At 34.0% G+C, this 25819-nt stretch overlaps 4 protein-coding genes across 8 annotated transcripts; 2 read left to right on the forward strand and 2 right to left on the reverse strand.

The window, feature by feature from the left end:
* The first annotated feature begins 2109 nt into the window (after positions 1–2109).
* On the forward strand, positions 2110–8504 carry LOC110629737 (transcription factor GTE4). 4 transcript variants are annotated; one of them, XM_021776831.2, is made up of 5 exons: positions 2110–4387; positions 4468–4513; positions 4689–4805; positions 4937–5007; positions 8070–8504. In XM_021776831.2, the coding sequence occupies exons 1-4, from the start codon at positions 2567–2569 to the stop codon at positions 4984–4986; spliced, it is 2034 nt and encodes a 677-aa protein (XP_021632523.1). In that variant the 5' UTR covers positions 2110–2566; the 3' UTR covers positions 4987–5007; positions 8070–8504. The 4 variants fall into 4 exon arrangements, with proteins under 4 accessions (XP_021632523.1, XP_021632524.1, XP_021632525.1 ...); XM_021776832.2 differs by lacking the exon at positions 8070–8504 and adding an exon at positions 7376–8056; XM_021776833.2 differs by lacking the exon at positions 8070–8504 and adding an exon at positions 7381–8056.
* Positions 8505–10464: 1960 nt separating this feature from the next.
* LOC110629974 (uncharacterized protein HI_0077) lies at positions 10465–16277 on the forward strand. The gene is made up of 8 exons (XM_043949912.1): positions 10465–10937; positions 11737–11978; positions 12059–12155; positions 13592–13775; positions 13889–13970; positions 14150–14216; positions 14366–15699; positions 15999–16277. Exons 1-7 carry the CDS (start codon positions 10515–10517, stop codon positions 14435–14437), a joined length of 1167 nt encoding a protein of 388 aa, XP_043805847.1. The 5' UTR covers positions 10465–10514; the 3' UTR covers positions 14438–15699; positions 15999–16277.
* Positions 16278–17823: 1546 nt separating this feature from the next.
* Positions 17824–19398, reverse strand: LOC110629975 (seed biotin-containing protein SBP65). Of its 2 annotated transcripts, none has more exons than XM_021777226.2 (2): positions 18412–19398; positions 17824–18251 (listed from the first exon to the last, which is right to left on the reverse strand). In XM_021777226.2, exons 1-2 carry the CDS (start codon positions 19327–19329, stop codon positions 18021–18023), a joined length of 1149 nt encoding a protein of 382 aa, XP_021632918.1. In that variant the 5' UTR covers positions 19330–19398; the 3' UTR covers positions 17824–18020. The 2 variants fall into 2 exon arrangements, with proteins under 2 accessions (XP_021632918.1, XP_021632916.1); XM_021777224.2 differs by having other exon boundaries at positions 17824–18263.
* A 1962-nt stretch (positions 19399–21360) lies between these two features.
* On the reverse strand, positions 21361–23928 carry LOC110629386 (protein trichome birefringence-like 39). The gene is made up of 5 exons (XM_021776325.2): positions 23489–23928; positions 23225–23396; positions 22174–22349; positions 21941–22099; positions 21361–21861 (listed from the first exon to the last, which is right to left on the reverse strand). Exons 1-5 carry the CDS (start codon positions 23815–23817, stop codon positions 21573–21575), a joined length of 1125 nt encoding a protein of 374 aa, XP_021632017.1. The 5' UTR covers positions 23818–23928; the 3' UTR covers positions 21361–21572.
* Positions 23929–25819: the final 1891 nt, after the last annotated feature.

The raw sequence follows: 25819 nt of genomic DNA on the forward strand, positions 1-25819 counted from the left end.
AAAAAAGATGTTTGAGATGATTTTTTAATCTTTCATATTAGGTAATCTAATATTCTTATACATGAAGATAATCAATTCAATTATTGTGGTTGAACTCAATTATGGATTTTTGACCACATTCTCTATGGAGCCTTTTTATCTCTTCCTTTTCCGCACTCGAATTATAAAAAAAAAAAAAGGAGAAAGAGGAACTAAAAAGAAGGTATCAACAACAAGTTTTATGAGTTACAGTTGTATTTTGCCAAGTTCTTTAGATCGCTCCTTTAGATATCCACCTGCATCAGTATTATACAACACAATATATTATTAAATCATACAATGATACCATGGAAAATCATATATTAATGAAATTACAAGAAAATATCATCAAAACAGGGCATAAGAGACAAATAATATTGTAACTGATTTGTCATAAAAAAATAGACAAATTAAGTCTAGGGCTTACATAAAAAGTTGCCTAAGTAAAAAAACATCTCTCGCCACCAATCTAAAACAACCATCGTATTATGAGATCATTATATGAGGGTGTAAAAGATAAATAATATTGTAACTGGTTTGTCATGAAAGAAATAGACAAATTATATATCGAAGGAATCGAGAGAGAGTCTAGGGCTTACATAAAGAGTTGCCTAAGTAAAAAATCAGCTCTCGCCACCAATCTAAAACAACCATCGTATTATGAGATCATTATATGAGGGTGTAAGAGACAAATAATATTGTAACTGGTTTGTCATGAAAGAAATAGACAAATTACCTATCGATGGAGCCGAGAGATAGTCTAGGGCTTACATAAAGAGTTGCCTAAGTAAAAAAACATCTCTCGCTACCTATCTAAAACAACCATCGTATTATGAGATCATTATATGAGGAAGGAGATGAGTGTATGCAAGCATTCTCCTTTCGAACACCACTGCACATAAGCACCAACAATTGCAATCTAGAGAGTTATTTAAAAATAAAAAAAAGAAAACTAAAGGAATAAGGCATCATAATAACAAAATAGAAATAAAATTTAAAAAAATAAAAAATGATGAAAATCGAAACAACTCTATTAGGTATTTCTAACTATATTCTCTATAGAGTCTTTTTATCTCTTTCTTCCCCGCGCTCGAGTTATAGAAAAAGGAGAAGAAAGAATCGAAAAGAAGATATTAGAAATAATAAATTTTTTTGAGTTATGAAACTATTTTATCGAGTTTTTTAGATCGTTCACCTAGATGTTTTTCACTTATCAATTTGTATCAGTATTATATAACACAATATATTATAAAATTATATAATAGATATGATACCATAGAAAACTATATATTAATAAAATTATAGAAAAATATAATTAAAATAGGGCGTAAGATAAAAGTAATTTTGTAACTCGTATTTCATAAAAAGAATAGGCAAAACATTTATCAAAAGAACCTAGAAATATAAAAAGCGATGTTTCGCCTCCGATCTAAAACAATCATAGCACTATAAGACCATTATCAGAGAAAGGAGATGAGCGCAGCAAACATTTTCTTTTCAACACCACTGCAGAGAAGCCCCAAGCGTTGCAATATAGGAAGTTATTTAAAAACTCAAAAAGAAGACTAGAGAGGAATGAAATATCAGAACTACAAAAATAAAAACAAAAGAAAAAACAATGCAAACCAGAGGGAAAGGAGGAGAATGGACGGTAAAGAGGCCAGACCTCCACTGTGAGACAAAGTTGAGGAAAACTAATTGTCTAGAGGAAGGTGACAGAAAACTGTTTAGACAGAATATTACTTTGTATTCAATGTAGATTAATAATTCCTTTAATGGAATTAACGAGTGAAATATTGTGTTAGCGAAATTAATGATTATTATAATTATTAAGTTTTTTTTTTAATTAGTAATAATAATTAAGAAATATTTTTATTATTTTACAGCAAATTACCATTTGTTATTTAATGTATAACAGTCACGCTCTCGTGGAGCTCACGCACAGCACTCAATCCTCGTTGATTGGTCCTAGTGTCGCACGCACTGTTGCCACACGTGAGTCCAACGGTGGTGATATTTGTCATTAGACTTCGCCAACACGACTCTTTTATACACGAATGCATGCGAACCGTACACCTGTAAGATAAGGGTATAGTGAGGTAGAGGGAGAAAATAGAGAGAGAAATTAATTTTTAGAGAGAGAAAGTTTTTTCTAGAGAGAGATAGAGCGGGGGAGTGAAAAAGGAAGGAGATCTGATCGAATCGTGAGAGAGAAAGGAAAACAAGCACGAAACCCTAACCCTACTGCTTCTTCCAATCGCAAATCGTCTTTCTTTCTATATATGTTCGTGTATATAGAGACTTATGTGCGTAGATAGTTCTCTGTGCGTGTGTGTATATATTTGGATTAGAGTAGATCGATAAAGGTTGGAACTTGCTGTTGGATAGTTGTTTGTGTTTCGTGTTTTGCCCTAATTGAATTCTGATTCTAGGGCAAAATTAGGGTTTTGTGGCTGGTTATACTGGGAGGTGGAAAACCCTAGTTTTGGGCCGATCTGTTATTTCCTTCGTGTGGAGAAAAAGAAATTAGGGTTTTGGCGTTACATGTATGGCTTCGGGCACTATTGTTGGAGATGGAGGTGGAAATGATGGAGCTAGAGAGAAGCAAAGGTTTACAGAGAGTAAAGTTTATACGAGAAAAGCTTTTAAAGGGCCTAAGAACAACATCAAGAACCTCACCACCACCACTTCCACCACTGCCACTGCCACTGCCACCGCCACCGCCACTAACAACAACACGACAAACGCTACAAGCACCACAGTGACCGCCACCGAACCTGAAACCACAGCTGCAACCAACAACAATAAGAGCAGCAACAGCGAAAATAACAACGACAGGAACCATGTGAATGACTCCATTCAAGTGCCGGAATCGCAAAAACCAGCTTTAGAAGACACAAATTTGCCCCACCAACAGCCCACTTCACTCCTTGATGCCAACTCCGATGATTCGTCTATCCTCAATAGGCCGCAAGGTATGCCAGTTGTGGCCCCAAGTGGCCCGGACTTGACTGCTGGCAATGGAGTGGTGAAGCAAGGTTTTGACAATAAGGTAAAGATAAATTTGACGTCCAAATCTAAGCAGGAGATGAGAGAGCTCAGGAGGAAGCTGGAGAGTGAACTTGATATGGTAAGGAGTTTGGTGAGAAGGATTGAGGCCAAGGAAGTGCAGCTTGGTGTTGGTGGTTATGGTAATTCACGGGTGTCTCTAAATGAGGTCGGCAATGGGTTGAAGAGGGTTAATTCGGAGGTGGGCTCAGTGGGTGCTCCTCGTGATATTACTACTCCTATTCTCACTCCTACTCCTAGGCAGTCTAGGCCATTGAATCAGCTTAGCATATCAGTCCTGGAGAATAGTCAGGGTCCAGGTGAGACCGTGGAGAAAGAGAAAAGGACACCAAAGGCAAATCAGTTTTACAGGAATTCAGAGTTTTTGCTTGCAAAAGACAAGTTTCCACCAGCGGATAGTAACAAGAAGTCGAAATCTAATGGGAAGAAGCAAGGGGGAGGGGACCTGGGATTTGGGTTTGGGACCGGTTCTAAGGTTTTCAAAAATTGTAGTGCTTTGCTTGAGAAATTGATGAAACACAGGCATGGTTGGGTGTTTAATACTCCAGTTGATGTAAAGACTCTTGGCTTGCATGATTACTTTACTATTATTAAGCATCCTATGGACTTGGGAACAGTGAAAACAAGGCTGAACAAGAATTGGTACAAGTCTCCTGAAGAATTTGCTGAGGATGTGAGACTAACATTTCATAATGCTTTGACTTATAATCCAAAGGGGCAAGATGTTCACATAATGGCAGAGGTGCTACTGAAGATGTTTGAGGACAGGTGGGCCGTTATAAAGTCAGATTATGAACGTGAGTTGAGGTTTGCCGCCAGTTATGAGCTGGGTATTCCTACACCAACATCAAGGAAGACGCATCAGCTGCCACCCCCTCCTCTTTATATGCGGAGGGTTTTGGATAGATCAGAATCAATGAATTATCCTCCTGGTGATCCTAGACCAAAACCTATTAGTACAACTCCTTCAGGAAGAACCCCTGCTCCAAAAAAGCCCAAGGCAAAGGACCCACACAAGAGGGACATGACATACGAGGAGAAGCAGAAACTTAGCACAAACCTCCAGAGCCTACCATCAGAGAAGCTGGATAATATAGTCCAAATAATAAAGAAGAGGAATTCATCACTTTGCCAACATGATGATGAAATTGAAGTGGACATTGATAGTGTTGATACGGAGACTCTCTGGGAACTGGATAGGTTTGTTACCAACTACAAGAAGAGTTTAAGCAAGAACAAGAGAAAAGCTGAACTTGCCATTCAAGCTAGAGCAGATGCTGAGCACAATGTCCAGGAGAAGGTAATTTATTCTGATATTGAAGCTTTCTCTTCCTGAATAAGGTACAGTTGCCAAATGGATCTTTGTTTCTGTCTTTGCAGATAACAGCACCTGTAGCGGCGGAAGCACCACTGGAAACTAGAACAGGTACAGATCTTCAGATCACACTAGTTGATAAAATATGTGTGTGCGCTTGTGCTTGTGCTTGTGCTTATGCGTGTGCATGTCAAACATTCGTGTGCATGTCAAACATTCGTGTGCATGTCAAACATTCGTGTGCATGTCAAACATTCATTTGAAAATCCTATTCACGTTCTATTAGCAGATGAAAGGAACGTTTCCACTTCGTCACCTGCTCAAGTAGATAAACATGGTGATAATGGAGCTAGGTCGAGTAGTTCTAGCAGCTCGAGCAGTGATTCTGGATCTTCCTCAAGTGGTATGGCAATAAATTTACTACTTTTGTAGTTTGTCTTTTTTCGCTTGCATGTGCATATGGTATTTTCTTGTAAATTCAGTGCGTCTCTAACATATCATTGATATATCTTCTTTTTATGTGTGATGTTGCAGACTCTGATACTGACAGCTCATCAGCATCTGGATCTGATGTAGGGCATTAACAGAGTTGTCGAGTAGTTATGGTAGGTTTTTTTTTATCTGGCTTTCCTCAAAATTTTATAGCTTTATGTGAATTTGGCAACCTCCGCAATTCTGAATTCATGAATTTACAAAATTGCTCGACTGCTTACTATGGGAGTTTTGCAGCAGCTTGTAGTTCTGTTAAAATAGAATCATGGTTTTAATTAAAGGCCTTTTACGTTATGTAAAGGCTGTTATTTATAGGTTTTTGGCCTTTCCGTTACCATTATACCACTTTTTTGAAGGCAGAGGAAAATTTGTTCGTGTAATGGCCATTATAGCCATTACTTTAATGGTAAAGGCCATTATTTACAGTTAAATAACAATAAAAGTCCGTTATCTCACTTTTTTTTCATTAACCAAACAAAAGCAACAACTTTTGATTTTTTTTCTTTTCTCTAGCTCGGAGAGTTCTAAATTGTTATAACTCATCTTCTCTCTCAAATTTTCACAAAAGTTAATTGTCTATATACAAATCTTTCACTTCTTCTCTCTTGAGCTGAAATTATAGACTGTTTTTCTAGTTCTACACATCTATATCTTACAAAAGTTTAGTTATTGTTTTTGTTTTTTTATTTTTTTACGTATTTGTTGAAGAAAATTTTGTTTGATGCCTAGTCTTTTTTATTAAACTTATAGCATGAAGAATTATTATTTACTATATGTTACTGTAGTTTAAAGTGACTATTGCCAATATGTCTAACAATAATTGAATTAATGTCTTCTGCTTGATATATTTAGCTCATTATTTGGTTATGTATCTTAGTTGTACTCATATCATTAAACATCTCTTTATTCTATGAACTTTATAATTCTTTTTGAAAAATTTGCATAGCGATAGGCCGTTATTGTTATGTTACAACCGTTATAAGCCTATTTCCATTACCCGTGACTGTGGCTGTGAATGCGACTTAAATCAATGAATAGAATTGATTGTGCGTCAAAAAGTAATTTGGGTTATTGATACTGTATACCTGTTCAATAAGCCAGAATATGATTGTGTAACGCGTAGTTAGGTGGATGATGTGGTCTTTGATGCTCTGGAAAGCACCTGTTGTTGTATGTTTGGTTGGTTCTGAATTACGATTCATATGCATAAGTTCCATCTATGAATAGGGTACCTTGTTAATTGGGCACGCACATAATTTTTGTGCCTTTAATAATGGAGACGAAACAAATTGAGTCATTTTATGTAACGGATTTATAGGCAATGTGATGCCTTATAAATGGGAACTGATTTCTGTATGATAGAGGAATCGTGCCCAACAGTTGATGAGTCCCGACCCTGGGTAACTAAACATAGTTTAGGAGGGTAGAAAGTTGGGGATTGAAGATAATTATTTTGGTTAAGTACACGATGCTATTGGTGAAGTTATATCAATCAGTTGTAAATTTGAGGTGCCCCCCTCTTTGCTCTGTAAATTGGATCAAGATAATTGAAAAAAGCTGCATGTGATTTTGGAAATTTTTGTTGGAGATCATATTCATTAGTGAGTGTAAAAGGATTTATATTTGGAGTCGTTAATTGTCTAATAACATTGGGCATTATTTGCAAATGCCTGAAATGGTTTCTCACTTTCGCTCTTTAGATAGAGATTTCTTTTGTTGGAAAACCATGTGCTACATAATAGGATAAAAGCAGGTTAGATTGCTGGCCTGAAAATTTTGAACTGTTGGACAATCATGGGAATAGCATTTACTGATTCTGTGCGTAGGTCCTTATTCTCGATAAAATAAGTTAAAATTATCCTTTACATCTAGCTAGTTGCACTGTGTTCACCTTAATGGGGGCTTTTCTAATTCCTTTTTTCTTCTTTTAAAAAACTCTTTGTTCCCAAATTATCATTGGTCATTTTGGTAGTTATCTTGACCTTTTGATATTGACTTGTGCTCCTAAGGAATTTGTTTTAAGCATTCTGATTCAGGAGGGCAACTCTTTCCAACTCATGATTTCAGTGTTCTAGCAGGGTGACATTTGATATGACTCTCTTTTGGTCATTGTTGTTGGTCTTGTATATATTTTAAGTGCCTCGTGTCAACAATTTGTGTCAAATTTAGTGCTTACTTGGCATTGTGGTTTGAGGCCTAAAACTGCTTTTTTAGGAAAACAGCACCATTTTAAAATGCTAATAAAAAAAGCAGTTTTGTAATTTTAGTTTTTTCTTTTTTGTTTTCTTTAGCTAGTAAAACTTATCTAATTTAATTGTATATCACTCTTTATTACTCTCGAACTAATATAAATTAAAAAGTTGATTTTATCAACAACACCATCAATACAAAACAGACCTTTAATCTAATCTTGTCTTGTAAGCTTTCTGATTCTTGATCTCACTGGCACAATTCAAGGTTTATATGTCCTCCATTTATTAGTGCAGGCGCCTTATACTTGCTTGGGGATGAGTGTGTAATAACTGATATGGAGAAGAGAGCATAAATTGGCATGCTTTAGTTGGGGATGAGTGTGTAATGATAACCGAGATGGAGAAGAGAAGAGAGCATAAATTGGCATCTGTGTTCTTGTGAAGTTTTGGAGTAAATGCTTCTTTGTAAATTGCTACTTCCCTTGTACCTTGTAAATTAGTTGGTGTTTAATTTTAAAAGATAGTTGGATTCTAATTTGGCCAATTTTACTTGTCGCTTCACTTATTCCTGAATTTCAGAGTGATCTCTAAATTTTATTTTATATAAGCAAAAACCTTTAATTTAATTTTGTTTCAATATCGACACAAATGCTAAATTTTCATGCAGATTTTGGTTGCTGTAGTTATTGAACATTATTTTTGGTAATTAGCGGCAGATCTCATTCTTTCATATGTTTCCTTTGCCTCGTCAAAAGAGCAAGGGATCACATTTTCAAATGACCTGTTTAAATTCTATGTTATATCTATGATAAATAATAGACTGGATCTCTGATCATGCCTATTTCCATTTTGTGTAGAGTTTCACCCTTACTAGTTTCTGCCTTTTTTGCATCTACATGGTGACTATTGTATTAACTGTGTTTCTGATCTGAAATTTCCACACTAAAAGCAATTTTCCTAATTAGACTATCCTCCTGTTTCAGATTGCAGGAAAATTAGAGTAGATGATGACCTGATATCAAAGTCATGAATTTGGACAAGGAATCTGCAGGTGCTGTACAGTGGAGAAGTCTCGATAGTTGATAACAGCAAGTATCCTGGCAGTGCTGGGAGTTGGGGGGGGGGACCGATTCCTTGAATCTTCAAGTGGCTTATTTGTCTAGTGAAAAATTTGTATAATATTTGGGTAGAATGTGGCGATGATTAGGAACAGCAGATTGTTTTCTGTAGCACATGTACATGACTAACGACCGCTACTCATCTTAGTTTCAGTCACTTTGTTGTTGATTTTCTCCGTGCAGATTCAGGATTCTTTGGTGTTATACAAAAAAGATAAATCTGTAATTCCAGCCTCCTGAAAAGTGATGGATATCAATATTGCTTTATCAGAAATAATTCTTCCAAGGCCATTTTCACTCTTTTCCATGGTCCAAATATGCCCCTCGACCAAACAGTATGTGGCTCTGACAAGGGAGATCTTATCATTTTGGTTGTGGATGATCATTTTCCATTGGTGCTTTGGAGGTCTTTTAACTCTTTGGAGATCTTTAAATTCTTTATGTATGTTTTATAAAAAAAAAAAAAAAATTAAATGAATCGTTGTAAAATTCTTTATAATTTATTTTCAAATATAATGAAAATTTTTTAAGTTAAAAATTATAAATTTTTTAATTTTAAATAAAAATTTTATAAGAGAAGAATTTAATTTAATTGATTTACAGAATTTTTTTATTTCAAATAGAGGCTTCACTTCCTGGCGTGTATTAAATTATTAAGCTGTTAGTTCAGTGGATTTCAACTTTTGAGCATAATTTGTTTTAAGCCTTGAGTGGCCTGTGAAGAAACTCCATTTGAAAAGTTGAAAGGCCTTGGAGAAGGTTATTGGATGTCCGTCGACAACCTAAGTGAAGAACAAATTAGACCAGAGTATGAGAAAAGACGTGAAAAGGGGGAGAAGAGTTTTTTTTTTTTTTTTTTTAAATCATGCAAAATATATAAAAGAAATTTTAAATCATACAAATCAGAACCTATTCAATAGGTGTATTAGACCCTTTCAATGTTTAAATAAGTTAACATCATACTTGTTCTAACACTCAAAAACTTTAATACGTTAGACATGTTTAACAATTTTAAATCCGAGCATTATTATCCTCCACGATTCAACTCCACACTCGTAATGTCAAATAAAATTATATAATTATAAAAATTTATGCATAATACCTTATCAATATTCGACAGTGTTTTTTCGATTATTGTAATTTAAACTCAAAAAAACTTTTTTTTAAATTTATTTTTTTGTATTAATAAAAATTTTGTAAAAAAAAAATTGTACAAAGAGATTTGAGAAGAAATCACTTGAATTCATTTCATATTCTTACTTTCACTATAATAAAAAAAAATATCGATAAGTTTTATATATATATATATTTTTTAATAAAATTTATTTTATATTTTATATAATAATTAAAGTTAATAAAAAATAAATATTTAACAAATTATTTATTCTAAAAAATTGTACGGTTTCATTTCATCAAACTTACATTAAAAGGTTTCATTTCATCAATAGAACTTACATTTAAAAGGTAAATATATTGAAAATTACAAATTCTTGTTTATATATATATATATATATATATATATATATATATATATATATATATATATATATATATATATATATATCTTATTTACTATTATTAATTTTAATTTAATTAAATTTATATGAATTTTATATATATTTAAATTCAATTACTTATATGTTATGTTATGCACTCACAGTTTAACCTGATAATAAGTGCATCTAAATAAATTTTAAAAAAAATATTGATGAGTTTATTTAAAAAATAATTTATAAAATTATTGCTATAAAACATAATTTGATGAGATTATTATTAATTAATTTTATTTATATTTATAAATTACTTTAATTTTTGAAAAAGGTAAAAACTTTAAATAGAATAATATTAGCTAATTCATGTCAACTTGTTAGACATTCAAATATTATTATTGCATAATTTTTAATTTTTATTTTATTTTACATAATTAAAAAAAAAAACTCAAAACTGCATGAAATGTGGATGAGGAAAAGGGGACCATGCAATTGATTATTGATACGAACATGAGAGCCAAATACCTAAGCAATAGACCTAAGCAATAGAATAAATGTAAATATTACATTACCTTCTAAATAATTAATAAAAATAAATGTAAAAAAACAAAATTATGGTTATTTTTTATTTATTGGCCACAAGAAAACTCTTACAATTTTTTATGGAAAAAGGAAAATAATATTTGTGAGCTTTAGACAACCTTTTACCTTTATGTTCAGTTAGTAGTTAATAAGAAATGAAATAAAAAAGAAAGTAGAAAATAAAAATGGTTGCTTTTTTTGTAACAGTAACCAAACACACACATTGCAGCAACAAAGGATGCAAATTCATCCACTCAACCTCAAATTCATGCTCTCTCCAACTCTGTTAACTTTCTCCTCTCTCCCCCGTTTCCACTTCAAAACCAAATCCTTCTCTTCTTCTTCGTCTGCTGAGTTCTCACCATGGTCCGGTCTCCAAGCCTGGCGGGAGAGTCCGCTTAACGAGAACCGTCTTTGGGGACCCAATGGCCCAGAACCTCCTCCGCCGCCGTCACCTCCCTTTTCAAGTTTCATCAATGATTATGGATTGGGTTTTGCTTCCTCTCTTGCCGAGCTAGGTGCTTTGATTCTATCCACTAGCGACCCCCTTACAAAATCCAAACTTTCTCATTTTGCTTTCTCCAGGTGGAGCAACGAGAAGCTTCCCATTGGGGCCTGTGCTCCTCCTGCTAAGCCTGCTCGTCCTTCTAAACCCGAATTGGTTCGTTCTTCCTAATCAACTTGTTGGAATTTTGTGCTTTCATGGATGGTACAGTAAATAGTTGTTTGATACTTCTGATTTCTTGCGCCTATTGATATGCTCTGATGTAATTCGGAGAGGGGGATTGATGGAATTTGTCCTTAACCTTTTTTTACCATTTAAAATAATTGGAGTTCGAGTGTTTGGAAGTTCTCTAGTTCGATAGTTCAAATATCATTATGTATTCATTCAACCTTAATAAAAACCTTTCTTTGTTCAAAAAGTCATCCTCTTAAATAAATCCATTACTTTAAAAACTTCCTCCCAAACATACCAAGTGATTTGGTGATGTTGGTATGACTGTTACTCAATCTATAGAAGGACAATGGTTTCGTGATGTGACTTGCTGCTACTTTTGTTCATTAAATTTAGGGTCTCTTAAGCATTGTTGTTGGAACTGCCATCAGGAAAAGCACTTTCTTAAATATATTAGTTAGAGAGTATTGGATATTAATTCAAAAATAATTCGACATGTTTAAGTTATAAGAGTACAAAAATAACAAAACAACTTTTCCAAACTGTTTTTTCAACAGCATTTAAAATGTTGCTTTTTTTCTGATAACGCTTTTTGGCTTTCTGAATCTCAATGCCTAACGGACACTTAACTTGTCGACATATAGAGTTGATTTTTGATGAATCCCCTTCATTATTGATATGGTAGAGATGTTCATGTGTTCATCTATTGCCTACATTTGTGACATTTTGGTTTGCCAATGGGAGATTCACGTGCTCATCTCTTGTGAACATTTTTGACATTTAGGTTTCCCCAAAGGAAATTCCCACCCCCAAAGATTCTGGCCTACCTCTAAATGCTTATATGCTCCACAATCTAGCTCATGTGGAGCTCAATGCAATTGATTTGGCATGGGATACAGTTGTTCGATTTTCACCCTTTAGTGAGACTTTGGGAGAAGGATTCTTTGCTGACTTTGCACATGTTGCTGATGATGAGAGTCGCCATTTTGCTTGGTGCTCTCAGAGACTTGCTGAGCTTGGTTTCAAGTGAGCAGAATTATTGCAGTGGTTAAACTAATTGTTTCTTGGTCTTTGTATTGAGCAATAGAAATTTCCATTGTAATTAGGTATGGTGATATGCCTGCTCATAATTTGTTGTGGAGGGAGTGTGAAAAATCTTCTGACAATGTTGCAGCACGATTAGCTGCAATCCCACTTGTCCAGGTAATATATTGATATGCTTTTGTATTTTCTAGATCTAATGAGCTAGCACTTGGTAAAATATGAGCTTGCACTATGTAAAGACTATGGTATGTAGCTAGTAAGTCATTGTGATGTTAAGCCTTAAGGTTTACCATCCACGTAGCTATATTTGGCTGCCAATGTGAATAAAAGAAGCATTACAAATCATCAAAAATATATTGTATGTCACAGTTGTTTGGGAAAAAAGTCATGCGATAACTATCATCATAGGAACATAAACTGAAACCTATTGGTATAATGAAACCTGGGGCATATAGTATATATAGACAGACTGAAATAGTAGGAAACTTTAGTAATTCCCTATATCTGTGCTGTCTGCTTACCAAGATATAAATAATTTCCATTTCTTCAAGCTTCTTCATCTGTAATTTGACTCTTAATGAGTTGTTCAGACCTCTCAAATTTGACGAATCAGGTAAGGAATTATGATGTTGAACCACCTTCAATTTTGCTAGTAACTGCATGCTTTTTGGAAAAGTTGTAGGAAAAAGGTGGGGGTGACATAGGGCTGTTGTGTTTCTCTTAGTTCTCCTTTTTTTTTTGCTAGATTTCCCTCTTTATTTGTGAACTGATTGAGCTTTGATTCAGTATATTAGTTTCATATGGTTGTAGAGCATGACAAGATTAACTCCTTTAATTTTTTCTGTTTTCTTGCCTTGAGCTGCATTTTGGCTCTGCTTACTACTGTTAACATCACATATTTCCTTTTTTAGTGGGTTGGAGGATTTCTGCTATTTCTAGGCTAAGAAACTTGTGTTACTTGAGAAGAGGAAAACCAAATCAATGGTATAGTGCTAAGGCAGTTTGGTTGTTTCACTCTCTAAGAACACTTGTTTCCTAAGATTTTGTACTCTTTTAGGGAGACCTGAAATCTCAAAATGTTTGGCTATTATATTTTAACTGTTGGCACCCACCACACAAGAACATCTGGCCTTCATCACTTCTGGGTAGCGATGTTACCGGTATCTTATAAAGTTAAGGAAAAAAAAGGAAAGAAAAGAATGACCTTAAGATGGTCATCAAAAGCATGATAATCACTTGCAGAACAGTGAGCTCTTCTTTTATTTATTTATTTTTTTATGATTTTTTCAGGCAGTCATGACATCTTGGTCTTGCTAGACGTGTAGTTTATTAGTTGTAGTTGGGTCAGGAAATTGTCCGCACCATAGGTACTTAGCACTGAGTTGTGATGACCACTATTTCAAATTGGACTTCTCTGGCTACCATAGCCAGGGGTGTTTCATCAATATTTTCTTTGGGGCCTTAAATCAGACATTTTTGTTAATGCCCTTCTCTCAGCTTCTGAATTGCAATATATAGATAGATAGAATATAGATAGATTAGATATTTATATGTGATGAGATTTTCAGCATTTTTTTTCTTTGTTATTGATTTAGGAAGCAAGAGGACTTGATGCAGGACCGAGGCTAGTGCAAAAGTTAATTGGTTTTGGAGACTCTAAAACATCTAAAGTAGTGGCTAGAATTGCTGATGAGGAAGTTGCACATGTAGCTGTTGGTGTATACTGGTTTGCCTCTGTCTGTCAGAAAATGGGCTGTGCCCCTTCTTCTACTTTTAAAGGTATTGGCAGCCCTTCTCACGTTTGATTTTTATATAGTCAGTCATGCAGCAAATATTTTTACTCCCATACAAAACCGGCAACATATTTATTCGCAGAATTTAAAATCTTGCAGACTTGTTAAGAGAGTACAATGTGGAGTTGAAAGGGCCCTTCAACTATACTGCTAGAGATAAAGCTGGGATTCCCCGTGACTGGTAAGAACATCTGCCCTGGTGATTCCTCAGGTTAAATTAAAAAAAGGATTCATGATTTGATTCCTAAACTATAATCCGTCGACTTATTTTGTCGGCAATGAGATGGAGACCCGTTCTTTTAAATCTGTATGCAAAATTAGCTTATTTCAATGTAACTTCTTGTATTATCTGCTGTGTAGGTATGAGCCATCTTTTACAAATAAAGAAGACAACAATAAGAAGAGTAAAAATGAACAGCTCTCTGTGGTATGTGATTGAGATCGCTCCTCTCTCTCTCTCTCTCTGTCACGTATGCATAAGCACGAGGAAATGAAACTTCTTAGGAGATTAAAAGATATCATGGAGGGAGGCATATCATGTAACAAGCTGGCTAACATTACAACTGTAATTTACAGGTTTACGAGAGACTGGCTTCTATCATCTCCATGGAGTGTGAAAATGCAAGTTTGAATAAGCCCCCAGGTTGATACTCATTTAATATAACAACTCAAAACTCAAGATGTTATGCCCTCCGAATGCAAATTTGAGCTCTACACCTGTGCTCACTCTCCCCCTCTCGAAATCTATAACTTGAGGCATGTCATTGTAAATTGGAAACTGGAACTTCAGCCTCAGTAATCTTGAGGGTGAATGATTCCTGGAGACACGACCTTCAGTTAACATTTCCAGCTTCTATAGAAGTATACTGAGCTAGCTTTAGCTTCTACATAGACGTGCATGTTTGGTTAATGTGAAGTCACTTGTTTCATACTGTTAATGTAACAAATGCCCTCCAGTTTTGGAAGTTACAATATCAAATCGGTGAGGATTTTGCGTGCACTCAACATGCTGGTTACGTAGCTTTGCTTGATTGACCTTCTACTCTACAGAAACTCCTTAGTGAATTTCATAAGCAACTGCTTGAGACTTCTATTCCTTTCTTGTGGGCTCCCTTTACGCAACAATAATAAGCTAACACTAATGGCTTTTTTTTTTTTTTTAATCAGATCGGGACTGAATCTAATCACGATTAATCATACATAGTGGGTTGGGGCCAAGGATTCTCCATCTCTTTTAGTTTCATGCAAGCCGCATATGGGGGAAGATAAATTAAAGGTTGTCTACCTTATTTATTTATTTTTTTGGGTTATGATTGGTTCTGGGGCTCGAACTCGTGGCTTGTGCTGAGCTAAGGTACAGCGGAAGTCAAAAGAAGGTGGCCTGTAAAGGGGACATAAATCACTGAATTAGAATTTAGAAACTTTGCGGAAATCCCTTTCAAGGTCAACATGTAGAACTTGGGGCATTCCTGTCTTTTAACATCTGATAATTATTAAACAATTAAAAGAATTACAAAATTATGACTATAAGTGGACATGGATGATTTTGCCTTCAAGGGAAAAGCTTCGATTTTTTTTTTCTTCTGGGTCTAATTTCGCAGAAAGAGAAACTGAGAAAGGCAGACAGAGTACGCGACTCTGCTTCTGGCTCGCTGTACTCATAAACAACTTACGCGTAGCCTTCAATAATTGACTTATTATTTCTTTTTTAAAGTTTTGCACACAGTATATAAAGTAGAAAAAAGAAGAACAGAGAATCAAGCTACGAAGCAAAGTTAGGAAAGAAGAGGAACGCAAGAAAAAAACATGTGCGACGGTGATTGTAGACCTTTGGGCTTTCTTTTAGGCCTTCCCTTTGCCTTTCTTTCTCTCCTTGTCTCCATTGTTGGAATCGTTGTTTGGATTGTCGGGTTCGTTCTCTCTCTCTCTCTCTCTCTCTCTCTCTCTCTCTCTCTCCTTCTAGTTTTACTTTTTCTATCATTAAATTCTGGGTATTTGAGATTTTCTCCCATTTTTGATATTTTTGCCATTATATACGAGTTCTCGATGCATTTCAGTTTCTGGGTATTTCAGATTTCTCGATTTTCTACCAGTCTTTGTTACTTTTGATACGATATGTGATCTGGGTAGCCTTTAGTTTGTGGGTATGTTGTGACCTTAATTATCAGTTTGGATCACTGACGGGAATTCTGATCTGTTTGCTGTACAGGTTGCTGTTGTCATGTATATGCCCTTGTTGTTTGTGCGTAACCATAATAGTGGAGCTGGCTCTGGAGTTGATCAAGGCCCCTATCCATGTCATGGAGTGGTTCACTTCTCAGATTCCTTGCTAATTCATATTGTGAACGAAGATACTGACTGGAATTTAGATTTTTGGGTTTGATTTCTTTTATATATTGTGTTTTCTTTGCTCATTGTCGTAGGAAAATTTGTGTTGTGATTCAATGGTATACATAATAGACATGGGAAAGTTTCTGGATTTTCTGAATCTGAGTTTTTTAGGACTTTGTCATGATAATTGAGCTTTCCATTAGAAAGGTGAAAAAAAGCCTTTGTCAGTTATCTGTGCACTGAAAAAGATCACATGTGAAAGAAGATGTAGCAACAGAACGATGATAATTGAAAGTCATTCAATCATCACCTATCCATCAAATGACGATTTTTGGATTTTCATGTCCCCAATTTATTTCATTTACTTTGCATTATGGTGATCTAGACATGTTGGTTTTGGTTCAAATAGGACTTAACTAGATTAAGTTAGGGAAAGTGTTACACTTCCTCCAAAAGAAGAAAAAGCCTTTGATTTTTCAGAAAAAACTTCAAGTTCTAATAACAAGTGAGAGAAAAGCAAGGTATGAAATTTTGGATTGGAATTGTCATCTTGTAAGCTTTCTGTACTTGATGATACTGAGCATAATGTCACTCAAGGCTTCTTTTCTTTCTTTATTCAAAGTCAGCTTCATCAGTTTCTGGTTATCACATTTTCCAAAAACCTTCCTTCATCGGAACCGAAACATCCCCCTTGCTTTCCACACACCGCCAAGCACTAGGCAGACCAGGGCACAACGAAAGTTTTTGCCTCGTAATAAAAAATTTATTGATCTGTGAATTTTAAAAAATATATTAAAATTTTTAAAAATTTATTAATTAATTTTTTGTATGCCACTTCACCAATTCAACGTCTCTTTTGACTTCCAAATGAAACTTGAATAGATATTCCTCCAGAGTCCAAACTATGACAGCTTATTATAGACCCTCAGCAACTCTCTTCTAACCTCTGGTCTTGGGTATTGAATGGGCGCCTTATTAGGAACTGTAGAAGAAGATGTTCTAGTCTCACATCCCCGACTCGTGGGCTTGCAAAGACCCTTCTCGTCTGCCTGTCTGTTTTACCCGTTAGCTGCAAAATATCAATTGCATTTAGAGTTGCAGCTGACGACCCTGACAATAATTATGGTCATGCTAATTTCTTCGTTCTTGAATTTATCCACAATTAAACATCGAATCCCTAATTCATTAATGGGAGATGTGTGCATACGTATCTTATCAGCTATTTTAATATCAATTCTTTTAAAATAACGTACAGGTTCAGCAAAAACCCAATTTTAAGAGGCACTGGAGGTTCGGTGGGACTTCAATTTCAAGGTCGCGAAGAAGTCCTCGACAGCTTCGTGCTTGAAGGACTTACGATGGCTACACGCACCCAGGACAACACTCGTCATCTTCTTCATTAGTACTTTCTTTAGTAGATGTAATTCAGCCATGCTTTCTAAAACTTCCCACAGGAGCTGATTCAGAGAAATGAAAGTGAATTGGCTTATGATCTCAAGCCGAATTCAGTTATTTCTAAGGAATCTTTAGAGGAAAGGGAAGGCTTTTAAAAATTTCAAAAACCTCGCCTTTTTTAATCCAAAAAACTAGAATGTTCGGATATTTTAAGGGATTCTACGAAGCTGAACCATTGACTTCATTTTTATTTATCTACTGTTTGCAAAATTCATTCATCAACCGAGTAGTACTGAAACATTACTATCAGAAAAACAGAAGGCTTCAAAAGTTGTTCAACAGCTCACAATCACATATATAATGCAAATCAAAAACAGCCAAAAAAGTCATGAATACCAATGAACCCATTCAACAAAAACATATAACATAGCTTATAAGATATCATTTTTATCTGCTAAATTTGGTGGTTAGAAGGAGAGGCCACCAAAATCTTTTTCCTTCATCCTCAGCTTTTATGTTGTTCTCGCTTGCTATATTGGATTTGGCCTGCTTCATGGCCGGCACTGTCCTGTGCGCTAGGTCCAATAAGAAGCTCTTTGGTTGTCTGAGCAATCTCAACTATAGTTTCGCCAATGGCGCCGAGCAAACTGCTTCCTTTTTGCTGCTGCCATTGATGATGCTCTTCTTTCTCTGTTCCTCCCTCTTCTCCTGTCCAATGAACCTGTGATTCTCCTCCCTGGAAACCCTCCTATTATCCTCAATTATACAACATTAAATAGTAATAATTACTACAAGGGAAACATGCTTCACCTTAAACTATCACATACAAGAATTATTAAAAAAAAAAGGTACTAAATAGTTCAACCGCAAGGCATTATCAGGTGAAGATGGCGTACCTGTCCTTCGGCAACTTTTCTAGCTTCCACTCCTCTCTCTGCTTCTTCTTTCTTTCTAGCAGTATACTCCTCCATGCTCTCACCAGTAGTCACAGCAGCTTGCTTAACAGCACTGAAAGGCTTGGATGCGAGCTCTGCAGCTTTCTCTGTCACTCCTTGAACGGCTTTCGCAGCTGCCTCAGTCCCCTCAACCGTTTTCTCCGTGGCGTATTGCGCGGCGGTCCAACCAGTCACAGTAGCCCTATCCTTCACATCAAGTGCCACCTTCCCAGTCGCATCTTTAGCAGCAGCCGCCTTCTCTTTCGCATACTGTGTTGTTTTTTGAGCCCCTTCAAGGACAGTATCCTTTGCCTTTGCCCCTTTCTCTGCAATGTACTGGGAAGATTTTTGAGCCCCTTCAACTACAGTGTCTTTTGCTTGGGAACCCTTCTCTGCAACATACTGGCCGGTCTTTTGAGCTCCTTCAAGGACAGTGTCTTTTGCCTGAGAGCCCTTCTCTGCCACTCGTTGAGATGTCGTTTGAGCCCCTTCAGCTACAGAATCTTTAGCTTGAGAACCCTTTTCTTTAGCATACTCAGCTGCAGCCCCTAATCCTCGGCTCGTCTTTTCTTTCGACTTCTCATAGCGCTCTCGGGCACCGCTTAAAGCTTCCGCAGAATTCTGCTGTGCCTTTTGTCTAAGCTTTGATATCTCTTCCAGAGAAAGTTGCTTGTTTTCCCCATTGTCTTCTTTGCGTGTCGCTCCCCTTTTCTCCTGTCCGCTTCCTTCATCTTTTTCTTTCACCTTATCAGCAAGAGACTCGAACTGGGCTTCCGTCCGATCCGCTGCACCAACTGAACCTTTTGCTGTCTTTGGGTCCTCCGAGTGACCATCTCGCTCAACGGTAATTTTCTCTCTGCGAGATTTCTCAGACGCCATTTTCCGAGTGCTTAAAGACGGTATTACGGGTTTGTGTTTCCTTGATCTGTTGATTTAGCGAAGTGAGGTTTGAGATTGGCTGGAGGAGTTAAAAGCAGGAGGCTATGGCGGTTTTAAGAAGAAAGAGGGACGTGTGCATGGAGTGAAGGTGACATGTGTTGGATTTGCCAATGCCACGTGTTAGGGATGCATGAGAAGGTTGATGAGTCTTCGGTTGTTCTTATCTGTTCCGGTGTGCTACTTGTTAATTTAGAATTAGAATTACAATTAGGATGACAACGGATCGGGTATTTTTGGTTACCCAATCCGATCAAATCCTAATAAAATGAATTTAAATAGTTATAATCGGCTTTGATATGGATTCGAGTTTTAAAAATAATACGCGTTGCGGATTTAGATCGGATTCAGATTTTATATATAGGGTATCCACTATCCGAACCATTTATATAAATAATTAATTTAATATAAAAAATATATTTTATAATAATATTTATAAATTTTTTTATATATTTATATTTAAAAATTTAAATTTAAATATTCTTTAAAAATATTAAATTTTTTAAATGCAAATTATTAATGAAAAATATATTTAATATAAATTATTAATTAAAATATATAAAATTAAACGGATTCGAATTTTATTCAAATATTGGATTTGAAACGGATTCGGATAGTTTAAATTAATTTTTAATCGAGTTCGGAACGAGTTCGGATATTACTAATATAATTCGGGTTTGGATTCGGATAGTTTAATTTTCGTCAATATTCTACCCGTTTACGTCCAAAATTACAATAAATTTATTAATAAAAATTAAATTTATTTATTGAATATAATTTTATATTATTTATATCATAGGTTGTTGGATTTCTCAACTCTCTCTGAGTATTGGGTATTGGTGATTAAGTACAGGCTCCGACCATGTGATTGGATCATATATCGATACTGTTTGGACATGGTTCCATATTGGACTATGCCTGAGCTGTAGGGATCCTAGCCCAAATTTAAGAGTATATCTTAAGGCCCATAATACCACAGATTCCATAAAAATTATTATAAAAAGATAATTTTATAAACATATATAAACTAATAATTTTATCAAGTTAATTCAAATTAAAAAAAAAAATTTAATAACACTCAATAAATGCTACAAATATTTTAATAAATGAACAACAATTATTAGCTTCACAAAGAGGGTGGAAGAGATGCTCGCCAGAATTTCTGGAAGTCGTTAATGTCATTCATAGCCTCATCTCGCCGGAGAAAATTATGGAGGTCAGGCATGTTTTTCGTGAAGCAAATTTTGCTCCAGATAGAATGGCCATGCTTGCTACACATGTGCCCGCCGGCCTAAGTTTATGAGAATCCTCCGGAAATGCTTAAATTCTGGTTGGATATAGATATCATTGGAGAAAGTGTTCCTAGATTAAGACTGTGTGAGCTGTGAGCTTTTATTTTATTTTGAAAATTTTATTATTTAATCTTTTTATTATGAAAAAATATATTAAAATATTTAAAATATTTGAAAGAATTTACTAATTACTCTTTTCTATTATAAATTTTAACCGTTAAATACTCCTAATATATAAAAATTAATTAGTAGAACTTTTAAAAATTTGAGAGACTAATTAACGTGTTTTTCAAAATCATAAAAATTAAATAGTAAAATATTTAATAATTAAAATTAACGAAAAAATTAACAAATAGACTTTTCAAAATGTTAAGAATGTTTTAATATACTTTTCAAAATATTAAAATTATTTTAATATATTTTTTAAAAGTGAAGGACTAACTAATAAATTTTCTCATATTATAGAGACTAAGTAATAATTTTTTTTCTTTTATTTTTACAAACAATCGGTGTCTGAAATTTATTTACTCAACTAATTTAAATTCGAATATGATATGCACCGTTAAAGAAGGCATAGTGCTCCTATTTCTATGTTTTAAAAGTGTTTTCATATTTAGAATTCAAATTAGAGATTTCTAATTAAAAGATAAGAATCTCATATCATATCATCTTTTAGAGACGGTTCTAAACTTTTTTTTATATTATAAAAAAAAATATCAGAGGACAATATTTTATGGCAACAACTTTATTGCCAAAAATAACAATTTAAAATTTACAATTGAAACATCAATCACCCTCTTATTGTCTACATGCATAAGATAAATGAAAGTAACAAAGAAACCTTAAAACCTGTAATGAAAGATGATTAATTAGTAATCCTAATTAATAATAGTGTCAACTGAAGAGAAATGCGTATAAAAGCTGATTCCAAGTATCAGGCAATCCAGGCAAACACCAGTGGCTACAATCTGTGCTGTGATCATCGTTATAGGCAGATGGGTGAGCATCTTTTCGATATTGTGAGAGGGCGGTCACGTCTAACAAGTAGACTGGTTTCTTTATTCTACTCAATACTTTGTTAACCACAACCCAAGCCATTGGCGTGCCTGCTGGGTACCTCTGTCCAAAGAATGGTTGCGTCTCTCCTGGACATGACTTTGCTGGTTGATTCCAATCCCTCCCCCTAATTGTTTCAATAATATTAATAATAATAATAATAATAAGTAACTAAAAAAATTAATGAAGGAAAAGGATTTGCTTACTCATAGTGAGTGGGAGATATGCCTTGAAAGAAGACCTTGGTTTTTGAAGGATCAACATTTCTGTTGACCCATCTAGCCCAAGTAGCGAGTCCTTTGTAAAATGCGATCAGACGGTTCATATCTGTATACTTTTTATTACCCTCTTGCATGTATTTCCATCTGTAACATATGGAAGATACAGAATTAGCATCTTTTGTCTTAATAAGACAAGGAAATGAGATAATGGATCATACGGTTGGGATCTTCCTGTGTGAGTCCACCAGTGCCAAGAGTTAAAGATGAGCATGTCCATGCCTTCCCATGCTCTGCCGCCATTTATTGAGTCAAGCTTCAAAACTACTCCATCTTTCTCGTTGACAAGGTCTACTAGAAATGGAGTTCGATACAGTAATATTGTGACTCCATATTCCTGCTCAAAAGTTTTAAGGATTTCTTTTATTAAAATATATTAGATTCAAGTCTTTCCATCTCTACGGCTCTATCCTTTAACTTTGTCTGTATTCCTAGAACATGACAATATTAAAAGGGATTGCTAAAATTAGCTGTCCTAATCTATGTATGCTGTTCCAGAAATTTGGAAAATGACATAACAAATAAATTAATTATCGATTATCTCTTTACTTGACACTCATTATCTTATCTATAATTTGTCAATTTGGTGCGTTTGTATGTTACTAGAAAGAAAATTGGCGTAGAAGCAAAGAAGATGTTTCAATTAAAGCATGTCAAAAGTGGTCCTTTTGAAAAGTGCTCAATTACATTAAAAAAATATATTTTTTTAATAATAAAATCAAACATTTTTAGTTAGTCATTATTTTAGTTAATTATATAGTTTTAAAGGTGAATTTGAAAGGCTAACCATTGCTAATTCAAACTTGCTTTATGCAAATTAGAGGAGAAGATTTTGGTGTAATCATTACTCTAAAATGAAATAATTTTAAATTTTTCTTTTTTTTTCCTTTGTCATGTTTGAATTTCTTCTTTTATGGAAAATTAAAGTTGTCAGAGTTTAAACTCTAACCTTCCCATAGTCCAATCAAGGAAGTCTGACTCTAAAACTTCATAATTTCAAACTAGAAACTCAACTAAAATTAGAGGAAGAAAGAGATTGCGAGTGGGCAAAATGGGGGAAAAACTTTACTTTCTGATCAAAAGCTACAGAGACAGAGAGAGTGAATTAAAAACGACAAGACGTGCATGCACTGCAGCCAATCAATTATTATTGTTTTTTTTTTTTTATGTTTTGAAGCCAAAAAAAAAAAAAAAAACAAAGAAGAAAATTACCTCAAATGTGACTGAAGATAACCCATCTCTCCTTATAACTGTAGTCTTTGAATTAGGCACCCAAACATGAAGCATACAAGTCAGAGATTGCCACTGGTTCAGACTCAGTGAGTCACCCACGAACATGATCTTCTTCGCTCTCCATTTCTCCAAGAAATTCAACCCATTAAACCTGAAACAACGTAAATGCAAAAACTGGTGAATCTTCTTACGTTAATTATGAATTTAGTATATTACCAAAAACATTAAATAAACAATTATTACCTGGGCAAGTTGCAAGAGAAGGGTTGCCACCTGTACTTGAGATAGCTACTATCAGGACGGCCATTTCTTTGGCAGTTGAATTCTGAATCAATGAAGGGACAAGTTGAAGAATCATAAAGAGGATAGGAAGAATCATAAACCCATTTTCCTTGGAACCAATTGCATTTGCTTGCAACTAATTTCCTGGAACTGAATGAAGTGTCTGAATCTGCAGCAGCTGCTGCAGTGCTATTGAAGAAGATGGTGTTGAAACTCACAGCTTGACAAGAAGTTATTAACAAAAAAAGGGAGAGAAATATTGAGCATGATTTGAACAAGAAACAACACATATCTTGGGTTTCTAACCAGAATTTTGTTTTGAAGAAAAGGACGACAAGGTGATGAAAAAGTTGTCTCAGACAAGTCTTAATATAATGTAAGAGAGAGAGAGAGAGAGAGAGAGATCATGTAAGGTACTCACATGGAATGCGCCAAAGGGAGGTACTTTTGATTTGCTGCTGACATGAGGAGAGAGGGAGAGAACTGGATAGTTTTTTTACCCTAATTTTATTTAATTAGTATTTTATAGAAAAATTATTGGTTTTTCAAGTTGGTTTATTTTTCATAAAAAGTTAAAAAAATCAAACTGATTGATTTAGTATATTTTAAGAATTTAATTTCAATTACTTTAATTAGATTTAGTTTAAAAATGAAGCAATGAATTCTGAAGTGCACTGGAGATGGAACATAAAAAATAAAATAAAAACCTCAAGGCATGTGGTGATGATTTCAATTCCAATCATTTAACTTTGAAAAATAGGAATCTTGATGAGTTTGATTCTAAAAAAAAGGCCACATTTTCCCCACCAAGAAAGGTTTTTTTTTTTAAATTTTGTGGTACCAAAGGTTTTTTCCCTTAATTCTGTTGGCTGATGCAATAATTTTTTTAAGATTGTGAGTTTTTTTTTATGGTTATTTTTAAATTAGATTTTAAATAAATTTACAGAGTTTTGTACTATAACTTGAATTTCAATTTTTAATTTAAATTTTTAATCTTTAAAAATTAAATTTATACACGATTAGTTATATATTTATAATATTTAACTCGAAAATTCTCAAATTAAATTTATGGAAGTGACCCCTACCAAATTCAGATAAGAATCATCCTCTACCTCAATCATTTGCCATACCCAACTTCAGTCAAATCCTACCCTCCTTTCACTTTGCATCTTTGCCCCATTAGTGCACTCCACCATTTTCCCCCTTTTCCAGAAATAAAACAAAATGAAAATTGACAGTACAATAATTTAAAAATAGATTTATTTGGCGAATAATATATTTTTAATTATTAAATTAATTTAAATTAAACATATAATAAAAAATAAATTTTAGATTTAAACAAATATTTAATTATGAATTTTAACTTATTATGTAATTTTAAAATTTTCAACGTTATTTCAATTTTTTATTTCAGACAATATTTTAAGAAAGTTTGGAAGTAGTGGACATGAATAAGTGTGGAAGGGACCACAGAAACTTTAATGGAAAAGTGACCCACTTGTCTCATTGTGGTTGTTGTCCGAAGGAGTTCAATCTGGATTAGTAGTATTATCCCCACAAGTTTTGGAAGACTAGCTAATTTTTTTTAGGATCTTGATTTGATTTGTCAATATTTTCTCAAACCAAATTAATTATTATTTATTAAAAATTTAAATACTCATCATCTTTATGAAAAATCAGTATGTGAATTATGAACTTAATTATATCAGAAAATTTTTTAATTTGTAATGATAATTTGATTTTTTTTTAAAAAATAATTTTGATATACAAGAAAATCCAACTAATATCCCATTTATAATATAGGTAGAGTTGAATATTAAATTAATTAATTAATTAATTAGCTATGAATCAATTTATTTTCATTTATAATAATAATATAAATAAGAAAACCACATGGAAGCCAAAATGGTGTCAAAGCAGGCAATTTTAAGATAAGGTTAGCGCATGTGAGGTTTTTTTTAAAAAAAAAATATTTATATTCTTCTATATATTTTATGGCTGGCATGCACAGAGAATAGTCAAAGGTGGCTAGAAAAATATTGAAATAGAATGATTTTCAAAATTTCATTATTTTAAAAATAACTACAATTAAATAATAAAAAATTAAATGATTTTCTAAAAAATAATTTGCATGGAAAATATTTTTCTCATTCAAATTATTTTTTATGAAATAAAAATGAAGCCTAACTATTATCATTAGATGAATAATTCAGTGGGAAGTTTATATTATATATGTTAAAAGTTTAGATTTTATCAGTTCTGTATTTCTAAAAATTCTAAAATAACAAAAAA

This window comes from Manihot esculenta, chromosome 13 (genome assembly GCF_001659605.2).
Source record: "Manihot esculenta cultivar AM560-2 chromosome 13, M.esculenta_v8, whole genome shotgun sequence".
Lineage (NCBI taxonomy): Eukaryota > Viridiplantae > Streptophyta > Magnoliopsida > Malpighiales > Euphorbiaceae > Manihot > Manihot esculenta.

What these genes read in the sequence shown, in the direction of transcription:
- LOC110629737 (XM_021776831.2), top strand. Translation starts at nt 2,567, where the DNA reads ATGGCTTCGGGCACTATTGTTGGAGATGGAGGTGGAAATGATGGAGCT. An exon ending in AGCACAATGTCCAGGAGAAG is followed by an intron (nt 4,388 to 4,467) that starts GTAATTTATTCT and finishes CTGTCTTTGCAG; the next exon opens with ATAACAGCACCTGTAGCGGC. An exon ending in ACCACTGGAAACTAGAACAG is followed by an intron (nt 4,514 to 4,688) that starts GTACAGATCTTC and finishes ACGTTCTATTAG; the next exon opens with CAGATGAAAGGAACGTTTCC.
- LOC110629974 (XM_043949912.1), top strand. Translation starts at nt 10,515, where the DNA reads ATGCAAATTCATCCACTCAACCTCAAATTCATGCTCTCTCCAACTCTG. An exon ending in CTTGCTGAGCTTGGTTTCAA is followed by an intron (nt 11,979 to 12,058) that starts GTGAGCAGAATT and finishes CATTGTAATTAG; the next exon opens with GTATGGTGATATGCCTGCTC. An exon ending in GCTGGGATTCCCCGTGACTG is followed by an intron (nt 13,971 to 14,149) that starts GTAAGAACATCT and finishes TCTGCTGTGTAG; the next exon opens with GTATGAGCCATCTTTTACAA.
- LOC110629975 (XM_021777224.2), bottom strand. Translation starts at nt 19,329, where the DNA reads ATGGCGTCTGAGAAATCTCGCAGAGAGAAAATTACCGTTGAGCGAGAT. An exon ending in GAAAAGTTGCCGAAGGACAG is followed by an intron (nt 18,264 to 18,411) that starts GTACGCCATCTT and finishes TGAGGATAATAG; the next exon opens with GAGGGTTTCCAGGGAGGAGA.
- LOC110629386 (XM_021776325.2), bottom strand. Translation starts at nt 23,817, where the DNA reads ATGTGTTGTTTCTTGTTCAAATCATGCTCAATATTTCTCTCCCTTTTT. An exon ending in CACACAGGAAGATCCCAACC is followed by an intron (nt 22,100 to 22,173) that starts GTATGATCCATT and finishes CATATGTTACAG; the next exon opens with ATGGAAATACATGCAAGAGG. An exon ending in ATATCTCCCACTCACTATGA is followed by an intron (nt 21,862 to 21,940) that starts GTAAGCAAATCC and finishes TGAAACAATTAG; the next exon opens with GGGGAGGGATTGGAATCAAC.